Source organism: Xiphophorus couchianus, chromosome 14 (genome assembly GCF_001444195.1).
Source record: "Xiphophorus couchianus chromosome 14, X_couchianus-1.0, whole genome shotgun sequence".
Taxonomy (NCBI): domain Eukaryota; kingdom Metazoa; phylum Chordata; class Actinopteri; order Cyprinodontiformes; family Poeciliidae; genus Xiphophorus; species Xiphophorus couchianus.
Genome location: NC_040241.1, coordinates 19220066 through 19232663, shown reverse-complemented (window position 1 = coordinate 19232663; position 12598 = coordinate 19220066). Strand labels below are relative to the sequence as shown.

Here is a 12598-nt window from a genome sequence, read left to right as displayed (position 1 = left end):
TCAGGGAGAAGACAGAGGAGATAAATTGTTTTTTACAGATTGTCTCTTATATTTTACTGTTGGTGCATAATGAGAGTCTTAAGAAATAATAAAATATTTCCTTTAATAAACGTTACATACTGCTGCTTTAACCAAACAGAGAAGCATGACAGATTAGGATAACATAAAATGTTTTTGGTTTATTTGAGCTCTCAGACTGTCGGATCATTTCAACAGGACTGACAGACAGACAGACGTTTCTTAATTATGCAGAATGGCAGCTTCAGTCTGTCACCTGTTAAAACCTGTGAGGCTCACTTGACTTCCTGAAAGAAAACACACGGCTTGTCCTTTGAGCTTAAGGATTTGAGTACCCGAGTGCCTAATGAGCGCGTGCAGGTTTGATCCTCTGCGTCGCTCACATCCTCAGAAGATAAATGAGTCGGGAGCGCCGGCATTACCCCACATTACCTGCCTCGCCGACGCTTCTGTTGTGCAGCAGGAAGGCCCTTCCTTCATCAAAACCCTACATGTATTCGACCTCCTGCTCCCCATTACCAGCACAAAACACCCCAGAGGCTAAGCGCTAACGCGGCCCCACCAGAGGACAGAGAACTGCGAACCAGGCCGCTTTGATCTGAGCTGAGATCAGCGTGGCTGACGATCCGCGGCCAAACGGCCACGCGCTCGCCGCCTTTGATCACGGCGTTCTTGAAGCTGTCCTCCTCAGATCGTTGCTTCTCTGTTCTCTGCGTCGCTCGAGGTCTCGCCCTGAATGTCTCTGTCTTCTCGCCCCGCTTTCCCGACTCGCACACAAACTGGAAAGGGCAGAAATGTGGGTGAAAAGGAAGAGATCTGAAAAAGCCGTTTCACATCTGTTCTGATTCTCTGTGTGTCTCTGGACCCCAAGCACTAAGCAGTCCTTTAGTTTTTGACTAATTCATTCTCTGTAGATGTGCTCTGAAAACAAATGTGCTGTGAAAGCTTGACTGAGCCTCTGCCTGCCACTGATGTCTGTTAACCCACCCAATTAACCCAGGAACTTGTAAACTTCTCTCTGCTTCTATAAACTTTTAACTAAAACAATAAATGCAGCACCTTGTTGCTAACATGCTGCAGCGCTGAGGAAAAATCTGAAGCTGAAATACGTAGGTGAAATGGTTAACAAGATGTTAGCTGGCATTTCCAACTGGTATGATTCATATCCAAAGGCTCAAATATATTCATACGCCACCATTAATGCCTTCCTCATTGTTCCTCAGCACTTTGTAGTTTGACTGCAGCCATGCAAAGCCTCATTCTTGCTGAATGTTTAACTGCTCTTCTTGATTTCCAGTCATGAACCAAATTGTTATCTAATAACTTTCCAGTCTCTCGTCAGGCGGCTTCATCAGTTTTGATGCTTGTCCTGCCCGAACATCCAAATTGTTGCGTTTAGATGAAAGGAAATCGGTCAGGAGGTTCCAACTGATTCACAAGAGGTTTTAATATCGACTTGACCTGAGGTCAGCACAGAAAAAGGCCTCAAATGAAATCTGCAACCAGCCACATCGACGAATTAAAAACCTTCTGGAGAAACATGTTTGAATTTAACTGGGGTTTACATGTATATTTAAGCTTCGATGTGTAATTTTGACCAAGCACAGATGAGTGAAAATCCACAGTAAATTTACTTAAATGTTTTTATTTGCTGCTGCAAAACGACTCCCAGTTAGTCCCAGTTACGACTCCCAAATTATTAGTTTTCCTAATATTAGATACCACAACATAGAGGTTTTTTTTTCTCACAATGTTCCAAAATGATTGAAAACATAATTTCATGCCTGAAGTTAAATCATAAACTGTAATTAACTGTAATCTGCTTAGCATTTATGAAGCAGTCCTAATTGGCTCATTACCACCTTTGCTGCATAAAACAATAACAAAGAATCACTGGTAGAAGAAATAAAGTTTGTACAGTTTGAACTTTGCGTTGATTGCACACTCAGTAGGGATGTTAGCAGCTTGTCTTGGAAGCTTAAAAATTCACTTTAAATATCTGAATGTGCTTCATTAAAACTTGGTTTTATACATATTTTCACAAGTTGTGTGTTAATTAGTTAGTTCTTAGAGGTGTTAAGTATATTTTATGACTTTCTGAGCTTCTCATGTAACTTACAATAAGGAAAGTTATACATTTCTAAATTCTTCTTTGCTCCTTATATCTTTATTTTTAGATTGAGACCTGAACTGTTCACTCTGCATTTTGCCTTTTAGAGATTTTATATTGAATTAACCCTTTAACCACCAACAGAACCAACATTAACCTTGTTTCTTCTGTTGCTGACAACCAACCCGCTGTCACTGTCTGTCTTCATCCCTCTGCTTTGGCATCACCTCATCATCATCACCTTCCTCTTCATCAGCATCTGTCGGTGTAACATCAACTCACTAGAAGCCGTCTGTCTGTCATCCTTCCTCCCTTTTTCCCCCTCCGTCATGGATCCAAGGTAAGGAGTCCGTCATTCTGTCATTAAAGGACACCGATCATGTCAGCAACAGGTTTTCACAGATCAAACCTGACAGCAGGGCGGTGATGAAGGCAACGCTTCGTAATGTCGATTATATGATGAGGGACAGAGATAGAAGATGGAGAAAATGAGCATCAGTGCCTTGCAGAAGTATTTGTATGTTTACATATTTTGTCACAAAACTTTCATGCATTTTATTGGGACATTCGGTGGCAAACCAACACAAAGTAGCATAAAATTGTGAGGTGGAAGGGAAATTATATGTGGTTTTGGAGTGAGTGTTTGTATGAAGCCTCTTTAGATGAATACTTTGTAGAATTACAAATGAAAGTCTTTTAATGTAGGTTTGCAGATCTAGAAACCAACATCTGTGTTTGCCATAGACTCAATTGGATTTAACTAGGCCGTTCAAACAAATTAACATGCTATGCCGTCTTCACAACAACCCTGATCAGCTGCCTTGTTCCTGCCATCAAGGAAAACCATCGTTTTCTACTTTGTCTATTAAATAAGAGAACAATAATGCAAAGATAATTATCGGCAAATATATTGCTTTTTGGTAATGTTATCACCTCTTCTAACAACTTATAGCTCAAATACACAAAAACTATTATTATCTGTGTCACAATTATTGATTAGTAACTAACAGGGTTCATCATTGCTGCCATATTGATTGTGAAAAATTTGTAGCTCTGGTTGTTTATTTGCCTGAGACTTGAGTGCAAAAATAATACAGTAGATGCAAGAAAGTCATGGGTTTAAAATCCCAGCCTGAGGCTTTTCTGCGTTGAGTTTATTTCTCCATGCGTGGGTTCTCTCCAGGTACTCCAGTTTTCTCCCACAGTTCACAAACATCACTGTTAGGTCAGTTGATTACTCCTAATTATCCTTAGGTGTGTGTGTTCATGGTTGTATGTCTCTTGTGTTTGTGTTGCCCTGCGATGAACTGGTGACCTGTCCAGGATGCTTCGTTGTTGATTTCTTTCTCTCCTTGACTGGAAGATCAGATTTTGATGGCTCCTTATTTGTTATGAAACAATCTGCCAATTAGTACCCAGGTGACAAAGAACAGGGGGAGGGATTTTTTGATGTGAAAAATAAGAAAAGACAAGACGCTAAATAAAGTAGCATAACGGAGGCCAATCTTAAGGACTAATAAAATACAGCCGTCTCCCTGCTCTTTCCCTCTGCCACTCCTGGAGCAGATATGCATGTAGGTGTAGCTGTTTCCCAGCTACTTCTTACTATAATTGATCTCTGAGGGAAAGGAGACTCTGCAGCTCTGCTTAATAATTAACTGACCAATCTTCAGCCCTGGAGAGGAGAGGGAAAGAAAAAAGGAACGAGCCCGAGAGGAAACGAGAGAGGCAGGCGGCCCCTTAACGAGCCACTCGACTGGCTTCAGCAGCTCAGGATGGGCAGAACTAAGGAGACGGAGGGAGAGACTGAAGCAGGGAGGTGTAGAATTAAGGCAAGGAGAGAAAAGAAAGTTAAAATGGATCTTTTGACTTATCGGAAGAGTTTGTGTCCTTAGCTGCAGTTAAAATGAAAAACTGTCAGGTTTTATGTTATTTCTTCAGAGAATATTGAAAAAAATATATATTTTGTTTGCATCACCACCAAAGAATACAGTCCAAAACCTTCAGTAAGGCAGAATATAAATGTCCCTTTTCAATCTCGTCCATTTAGGTCTGTTCCATAGGGCCATTGCTCAGAGCGGCACGGCCATCTCCAGCTGGTCCGTCAACTACCAGCCCCTGAAATACACCAAGAACCTGGCCAGGAAGGTGGGCTGCACCTACTCAGAGACCGCTGACCTGGTGGACTGCCTGAGGAGGAAGACCTTCAGGGAGCTGGTGGACCAGGACATCCAGCCTGCCCGCTACCACATCGCCTTTGGCCCCGTGGTGGACGGAGACGTGGTGCCGGACGATCCGGAGATCCTCATGCAGCAGGTGAGGGTCAGATGATGACCTCATCGTTGTCTGAGTAGCTCTGGAGGAAGTTGAGAAGTCGCAGTGAGGTGTGGATGTGACCTTTCCACACAGTTACAGGTCAGGCTGTGACACTTAGCAGCTGGTGTGAAACAACATGTTACTCAAAGAAAAATAACTCGGCTTGTACAGGTGGACAGTGTGCTGCTGGTCAGCCTGTAGCCATAAGCATAAAATAAAACGAGCTTGATGATTTCCAATCTGATGATTACTATTTTTGGAAGGGCAATTTTGTTTCCAAAGACTTTATAATTATTTTTATTTATGGCTTCTGGTGTGTGTGTGTTTTATTTCTGTTAATTTATTGTTTTTGATTGTTGAGTTTTATTTTGGATATTCAAATGTCTTCCGGTTCCAGTATGGAGTTTTCTTCACAAAATTAAAGTTTGTTGTTCTTTGAGACGCCAAAATTGAAATATTTAGTCAAAATCAACATGTTGCTTGAAAATTAAATGAAAATCAACAATATTAACGTTTATTGAAATAATTTCTGGGACAATTTATCAACCAAGAAAATGTATTATTGTGTATTATTATGAGCGTTGGCTCGTGTTTCACAGTTAAATAGATTAAGTTTTATTAAGCAAATAACCTTTTATCCTTCAGTTTTATTATTATTTAATTGATCATTTGTATGTTTGAGATGAACAACCAAAATTGAAATATGAAAAAATATTTACAGCTTCAATCTATGTGTTTATTTACCATCCTTTTAAATTGAGTTTTCTCTCAGACGTCAATGTTTGGGTTTCTCTGAAATTCCAAATATGCTAATCAATTTCTGTCAATCAATCAATCAACTTTATTTATACCACAAGGTAGATTTTGTCTTCCAGCCGTTCATCCATCTATTCGTTTGTTTTTAATATTTATGAAAGCAGATAATATTGTCAACATTTAGTAGAAGTTTTTTTTTAATTATTCAAACTTTTTCTAAACAGCACTTTCTTTGCAGCCATTTGTAATACAAAGTGCTTTACAGAGGTTAAAAAAACTGAAAAATCACAAGAAAAACACAATGAAATGATCAAAATCATCTAATTAAATAATTAATTATTGGTAATAAAACAATAAGGAATTAAAAGTTAATAAAATTAAGAAATACAATCCAGAAGATTAGATTAGTGACGATTCAGTGAAGATAGATGTAAGTTGTTCAAGGAGGAAGGTAAAGTGATTATCCAAAGCCTATTAATATAGAATAGTAAAGAATAAGGTACTTAAAACATAAAACAGTACTTGTCATGTCAGCCTTCTTATGTAAACGCAGGAAAACTAATTTAATCTTCTCTCACCTGCTGATTTTGTTATTGACATCTGAAAGGTGTTTCATTTTGCTTAACTTTTTTACATTTATAAACAGCAGTTTGACAATAATTAAAATGTGGAATTAATCTGCACTGAAGAAGAAATTTGTGGGGGAAAAAAGCATCACAGCACCTTTAGTAATAACTAGAGGTTCAGGTCTCGTCTAAATTTGTTTACAAGTCGTGTAATTCTGTTTTTGTGCCACCAGGGGGAGTTCCTCAACTATGACATCCTCATAGGTGTGAATCAGGGAGAAGGACTGAAATTTGTGGACGACAGCGAGGACAACGATGGCATCTCTGCTGCAGCGTTCGACTACACAATCTCCAACTTTGTGGACAACCTCTACGGATATCCTGAAGGTGAAGAACCTCGACCCCGAACATCCGTCAGTCTTTGAAATCTCTCTCCACATGATCCTGTTTTATATGAACTGTTTCAGGGAGCTATTCTTGAACATAAAGAAAACACCTCAGAATCACAGCTCCCCATTGAAGTGTGCATCTTTAAAACAATGTGTGAGCAAGAAAATGAGAAGAAACAAAAAGCGAGTTTGGTGGAGTGTACCAGCCAAGACAAGCATACTAATGAGATCGCCTATCATGGAGATTATCTTTCGCCGCGGTGGGTCTGTGCTTTGGCCTTTGGGGCTCTGTGGGCACTAATGCTGTCGCTCATCAGCCCCCAGGCAGCCGCCGCCTCCCAATCACAGTGCTGTTGTTCCCAACAGCTCAGCCTGCAAACCCCTCGCAGCAAGCCGCAGTCCAAATACACACGTTTTGAATAATGCAGCTCCTTCTCAAATTCTCGTCATTGTGGTATCTGAAAGGCAAATTCTGTTCACTTTGTCTCGCCTTTTAACATACGCCGCCTTGAAAACTTACTCACAATCCCTGAGGTTTTTCTAATTTTGCCACATTACATCCACAAACTTCAATGCATTTTAGAGAAATTTCATGTGGTAGACCAGCACAAAGTGGTTTATGATTGTGAAATGGAGGCAAAGTCCCTCTTGGTTGTCACATTTTTTACAACCAGAAATCATAATAATCTGGTATGCATATTTCTGTCTGCTGCTATCAACAAGACAAAATGTGAAAATATTCAATATATACTTTTACAAAGCACTACATCTTAGCTTGTTAGGAATGTGCCTAGTTAAAATCCACATGGTTCCTGTCTACCTCAGCTTTCTTGATCACATTTCTTAATTCCCTTATCTCCTGTTTTCTTGCAGGCAAAGACATCCTGAGAGAAACCATAAAGTTCATGTACACAGACTGGGCAGACAGGGACAATGGTGACATGAGAAGAAAGACTCTCCTAGCTTTGTTCACAGACCACCAGTGGGTGGCGCCAGCTGTGGCCACTGCCAAACTTCACGCCGAGTTCCAGTCGCCTGTTTATTTCTACACATTTTACCACCACTGCCAGACAGAGACGCGACCCGAATGGGCTGATGCCGCACACGGAGATGAGATCCCGTACGTGTTTGGTGTGCCGATGATCGGAGCCACAGACCTGTTCCCGTGCAACTTCTCGAAGAATGACGTGATGCTGAGTGCTGTGGTCATGACTTACTGGACTAATTTTGCCAAAACTGGGTAGGTTGAATTTTAACCTGACATATTTCAGCTCTGTCTTAGTCAGTAGTTATTGATACATTGGAACTGGACCTTTATTGAGGCATCCATGGTGTGTTTCCAAAACATTCTCAATGCCTTTTCACATTAATCAATGATTCTCTTTTTGTTTTCCATCAGCGACCCCAACCTCCCCGTGCCTCAGGACACTAAGTTCATTCACACCAAACCCAATCGCTTTGAAGAGGTCATCTGGACAAAGTTCAACCCAAAGGACAAGCAGTATCTCCATATCGGCTTAAAACCTCGAGTTAGGGACAACTACAGGGCGAACAAGGTGGCTTTCTGGCTAGAACTTGTCCCCCATCTTCATAGCCTACATGAGATCTTCCCAACTACAACCCGATCACCATCTGGCCCTGGTCCAGGCCCAGACACCTATAGACCCAGGCCAAGGACTCCAGGTCCTCGAACCACTCCCCACCCTTACTCAACCTTCACCTCTGATCCTGAAACCGAGGGCTCGGACCGTCCAATCCAGGACCTCTTTCCTGGAGACACCCGTGACTACTCCACTGAGCTGAGTGTCACGGTTGCTGTGGGAGCCTCTCTTCTGTTCCTCAACATCCTGGCATTCGCAGCCCTTTACTACAAACGCGACAAGCGGCACGAGATGCGACGGCACCGACTGTCTCCTCAGCGCGGCGTACCCGCCAATGACCTTGCTCACAGCCAGGAGGAGGAAATCATGTCCCTGCAGATGAAGCACTCGGAGCACGACGCTCACCACGACCTGGAGCCCCTTCGACCACATGACATCCTGCGACCCGCCTGCCCGCCCGACTACACGCTGGCGCTGCGCCGGGCTCCGGACGATGTGCCGTTGATGACGCCCAACACCATCACTATGATCCCAAGCACCATCACCAGCATGCAGCCTCTTCATGCCTTCAACACCTTCCCCTCCACCGGCCACAACAACACCCTGCCACACCCCCACTCCACCACAAGGGTATAGTAGGGACTGGCCCACCCAGCACCACCTAAAGACAGGGAGTACTGGATCTCCTACTGATCTAGAAGGGAGGCCTGTGGTTGAGGGCCTTCATTCTGTTCTTACATTCTCTTGTTTCTCAAAAAGGAACTCCACCTCCTCCATCATGTGCTGTACAGCTTAGCAGGAGACATAATGAACTAAAATGAACTGCGTTGGAGCAGATGATCAGCTCGGAGGTGACGTCGATCTTTCAGACATACCTTTTCCCAGGAGGGTGCACAGTTTCCAGTGTAAAGAAATTTTCAAAGGGACAAACGCTTTTGGACCTTTGATGTTCTCTCTTTTTTACTTTGGTGTCAGCTTTTACTGTCTTCTAGAGTGTTGTGTGAAGTTTCTTATTTGTTTCTTTTCTACATCTGTGTCTTACTTACGGCTCATTTGACTTCTCCCCTCCTTAGGGTGCTTCTTTGCTTTAAGGAGCAACAACGTACTGAGACGTCAGAAGTAACATTGTTTCAGTCTACGATTACGGTTCGTGCCAAATGTGTTTTTGCTTTCTGATCAAGGTTGAAATGAATTTTAATCCCTGGCTGATAACATGGGCTGTATGTTCTCATGACCAAGTGCCAAACTGGCCTTTGATTGTGGTTTTCTTTCATTCATCTTGTTTATTTTTGTTGTTGTTCAAGTGTTTTAATGTGGAAAGATTTTTGCTGACAATATAGTTATAGAGAAATGATATTATATATAGTTCTATATAAATGTGTACAAAGGAGAAAGAATATAAAGGGGGTTTTCTCAATGGGGATCTATGCATGAATTATTTTTCAAGAAAGGCAACATGGAAAAAGGATGAAGAATCTGTCACCGCACGTTTTCCCAATTCTGAGCCCAAATTAAATATTTCTCAGCTCATATAATTCTCCCACAAATTCATTAAAATAGGAAATTGCCACAAATCACAGATAATCCGCCAGTTAAAGCAACAAAGCTCATCACACCTTTTTATTAAATAAATTAGACATTAGTTCAACCTGAGAAGATGCATTCCAACATTACCTGCTTTCTGTCAGTTCTTTGGGTTCCCAAATGTATTTTATTTTTAACAGAAAGAGATGTTTTGTCATTGATTATACATTCAGTTGATCTGTGCCTATGAAGTGGACGTATTAAAGTACACAGATGATATCAGAACCACTTTTCAGCCAACTATAGGAGACAGATAGGCAAGCTAACTCATCTCACCTGGTTATCTTCCATATCTCCACCCATTTTCTAAATATTTTTGACAACCATATTTTCCTATCAGTATAAATTCAGTAATCTCCACTGATTATCCGGTGTAGCTTCAAGCACACTGAGGGTACCTGGCGGGTTTTAACAGCCTGCAGTGCAGAGCTGCAGATAATGAAGGAGTTTCTCAACAGGGTAAAGGTAACACAGTAGATGTCTGTTGTTTCTAATTGTTCTCCTTCTGTTAGTTTAGGAATATATCATTTTACAGCTCTGCTTTTCAAGATGAAGATGTCAAACATGCATTATGGGTCCGTTAGCAGAGCAGGAACACGTGGTAGCTAACATGGCTGACAGGAGTCACAGTTGCTGTCTTTGAACATGCGCTATCTTTAGCTTGTTTTTATTTTTTATTTTCTTACCGCCTGGTGGTTGGGGAGGGCTGGAAACGGGTTAATAGGCCAAGCAGCTGCTCCAGGCTGAGATTTTATAAACTACTGAACGGGAAATGTGCACAATGCAAATCACATGAGTGGACAAAGTCTGCAGATCAGGACCCAACAGGATAAACGGACATGCTGTGGCCAAGAGGAGGATGAAGAAAAACTCGCACAGCCTTAAATGTTGAAATTTGAACCAGAAGAGAAAACAAGCTGATCAAAAGAAGATTAAAAACATTCAAAGACTCTTTCTGTCTGAATTATTAGCCAGGGGGACGACCTGCTAATCTGTCAAAATATGAATTCTTTTGTACTCGCTCCTGTGGACAAAGGAGGCGGTAACAGGTTGAGAAGACGATCTGAACACAGCAGCTGGGAAGAAAACATTAGACCTGGATGTGGTGGGTTGTTTCATATGTTAGCACTAGAGGGCGCCATTGTGGCAGATTTCATTCAGTCCAGAGGAACTGAAGACAAACAGTCCTGGTGGGAGGATCGATGGAGATACACAACATCTGGATCAGGATCAAAACTGTACATTTTTAAGTGTAAGAATCAAACAGATGAAATATTTGTAAATATTAAGTTTCTTGTTTTGTTTTGTTTTGGTTTTTTGGGGGGGAGATGGATGATATGCTTATTTGGTGACAACAAAAGACAACAGGTGCAGTTTGCAATGAAAACAAATCAAAGCAAGGAAATGTGTATTCACTCATAATCAACAGGAAAAGGTTTAGTTTTTAAACTTTTGACAGACCATCGTCATGTAGATATGCTGTAGCATCATGATTCAACCTGAATCAGGAAAGTTTCTGTAGCAGAATTTTACTAAAAGCCTCACACAACAAAAACCCAAAAATCCTGAAAACATGACAAAATAGTCCAAGTCTGAATTATCTGCATGGGATTTTTTTTATTTATGAAACTTTTCATTGTTAAATATTCTTTTCATAACCACTTAACCATTTTAACTACTGAATTACTACAACTTTAAAGTCAAACAGCGCCTATAAATTTGATCTTTTTTCACAAATTTGATCCAATTTCAAACAGTCCTATAGCAACAAATTCACTTTATGAAATATAATATTGTCATGTAGCTGTGTTTCATGTAGCTGCTTATTTATGTGTGGGAAACATGTTAGGGCTTTAACACCATCTGATGCCTCATGAGATCACAGAGGTGGTCCAACTTTTTGATTTGTGTTGGTTTGTTCTAGTTAAAGTTCCTCCTGCAGTGAAGTGATGAAGCAGAAACGCTGATGAGAAAATGGACATTGTGTCAGATTGGACCTTATATCAGTTCAGATGGGCATCAAATCAAATCATTCAACAAATATTCAAGTGATGCAACCTGGGTCTCCATAAATAATCTGCACCTGTTGTCTTGCATTTTATATTCTATGTTGAATTCAGAAACCCAAGACTTGAGATGAACAAATCTGTTAAATAATGGAAAATAAAAAAAGATTAAAAAAGGAAAGTGAAATCATATAAATAAATGAGGTGATGATATTTCTGTTACTTTAGAAGTTATTATACACTGTATGCTGTGATTCTGATCTGGGAACATTAAAGACATTCATAGCCAGACTGCAGTCTGTCTCCTTTTTTTAACATAATGCAAAACTGGAACAAATTTGAAAGCTGTCTGGATATTTCATAAAATAATAAAGTACATTAAAAGTATCAGTTAATTTAAGAACAGCTTTATATTTTTTTATAATTTGACATCCATATTTTTTCAGCTCAGTTCTAAGCCCTTTTGTAATTAATAACTATGGACTTTTCTACACTTTTTGTTTTGTTCATAGATGCATTTATTTAGCTTTAAGTTTTTATCTTTTCTAGATTGTTTTTCCCATAAGCCTCTTTACTTCCATGTGTTCTTTTGATATTTTTGTGCCTTCTGTTTTTCCTTTATTTATTTCTGCCTCATTATATAAGTGAAGATCAGGTGTGTTAAGGTGCCAAGTTCTGCCTGTGGGTGGGTTCGCATTTTAAGTCATTTATTTATATATATATATATTAGCATCAGATTAGGCATGTATGTATTCTATTGTACACGATTTTATCAACATATGTTGTTAATGTAGTAAATAATTATGGTGATGGCCTTGACCTCTACATAGCAGAATAACACTGACTGACTAACTTGAAACAAATACAGTAGTTGTTACTCATATTTTCAACTATATGATTACAAAAATGTAAACATTTCTGCAATATGTGACATAAATCTAGCACCTTCACTTTATCAGATTTAGGTTAGAAAGATGTATAGTCAGACTGTAGCATGCATTATTCATATATTATTTGTCATTTAATGGATTCTGGCAGTTAAAACCTGGTTGTCCTCTGGGTGGTAATGCTTTCTTCCAGATTTCCACCAGAGGGCGTCATAACAGAAGTACCTGAAAGGTGGATCTCCACACCGCTCATATCTTTATGCAGCGAAGCAACAGTCCTGATCTACAGGACTTTTCCAGACCAGTGGTTCCCAAAGTGTGGGGGAAGCAGTATGGATGAATGGAAAAAGAAAAACAGTTACACA

At 40.2% G+C, this 12598-nt stretch overlaps 1 protein-coding gene across 4 annotated transcripts in view; it reads left to right on the top strand.

Moving 5' to 3' along the window:
- The window catches only part of nlgn2a (neuroligin 2a), a 245369-nt gene extending 233732 nt beyond the window's left edge, over positions 1-11637 (top strand). For all 4 annotated transcript variants that reach the window (XM_028038897.1, XM_028038898.1, XM_028038895.1 and 1 more), the window contains 4 exons: positions 4179-4444; positions 6000-6153; positions 7029-7395; positions 7555-11637. In XM_028038897.1, coding sequence (XP_027894698.1) covers positions 4179-4444; positions 6000-6153; positions 7029-7395; positions 7555-8392 — 1625 coding nt within the window. In that variant the 3' untranslated portion in view covers positions 8393-11637. The remainder of the gene's footprint in view (positions 1-4178; positions 4445-5999; positions 6154-7028; positions 7396-7554) is intronic.
- Positions 11638-12598: the final 961 nt, after the last annotated feature.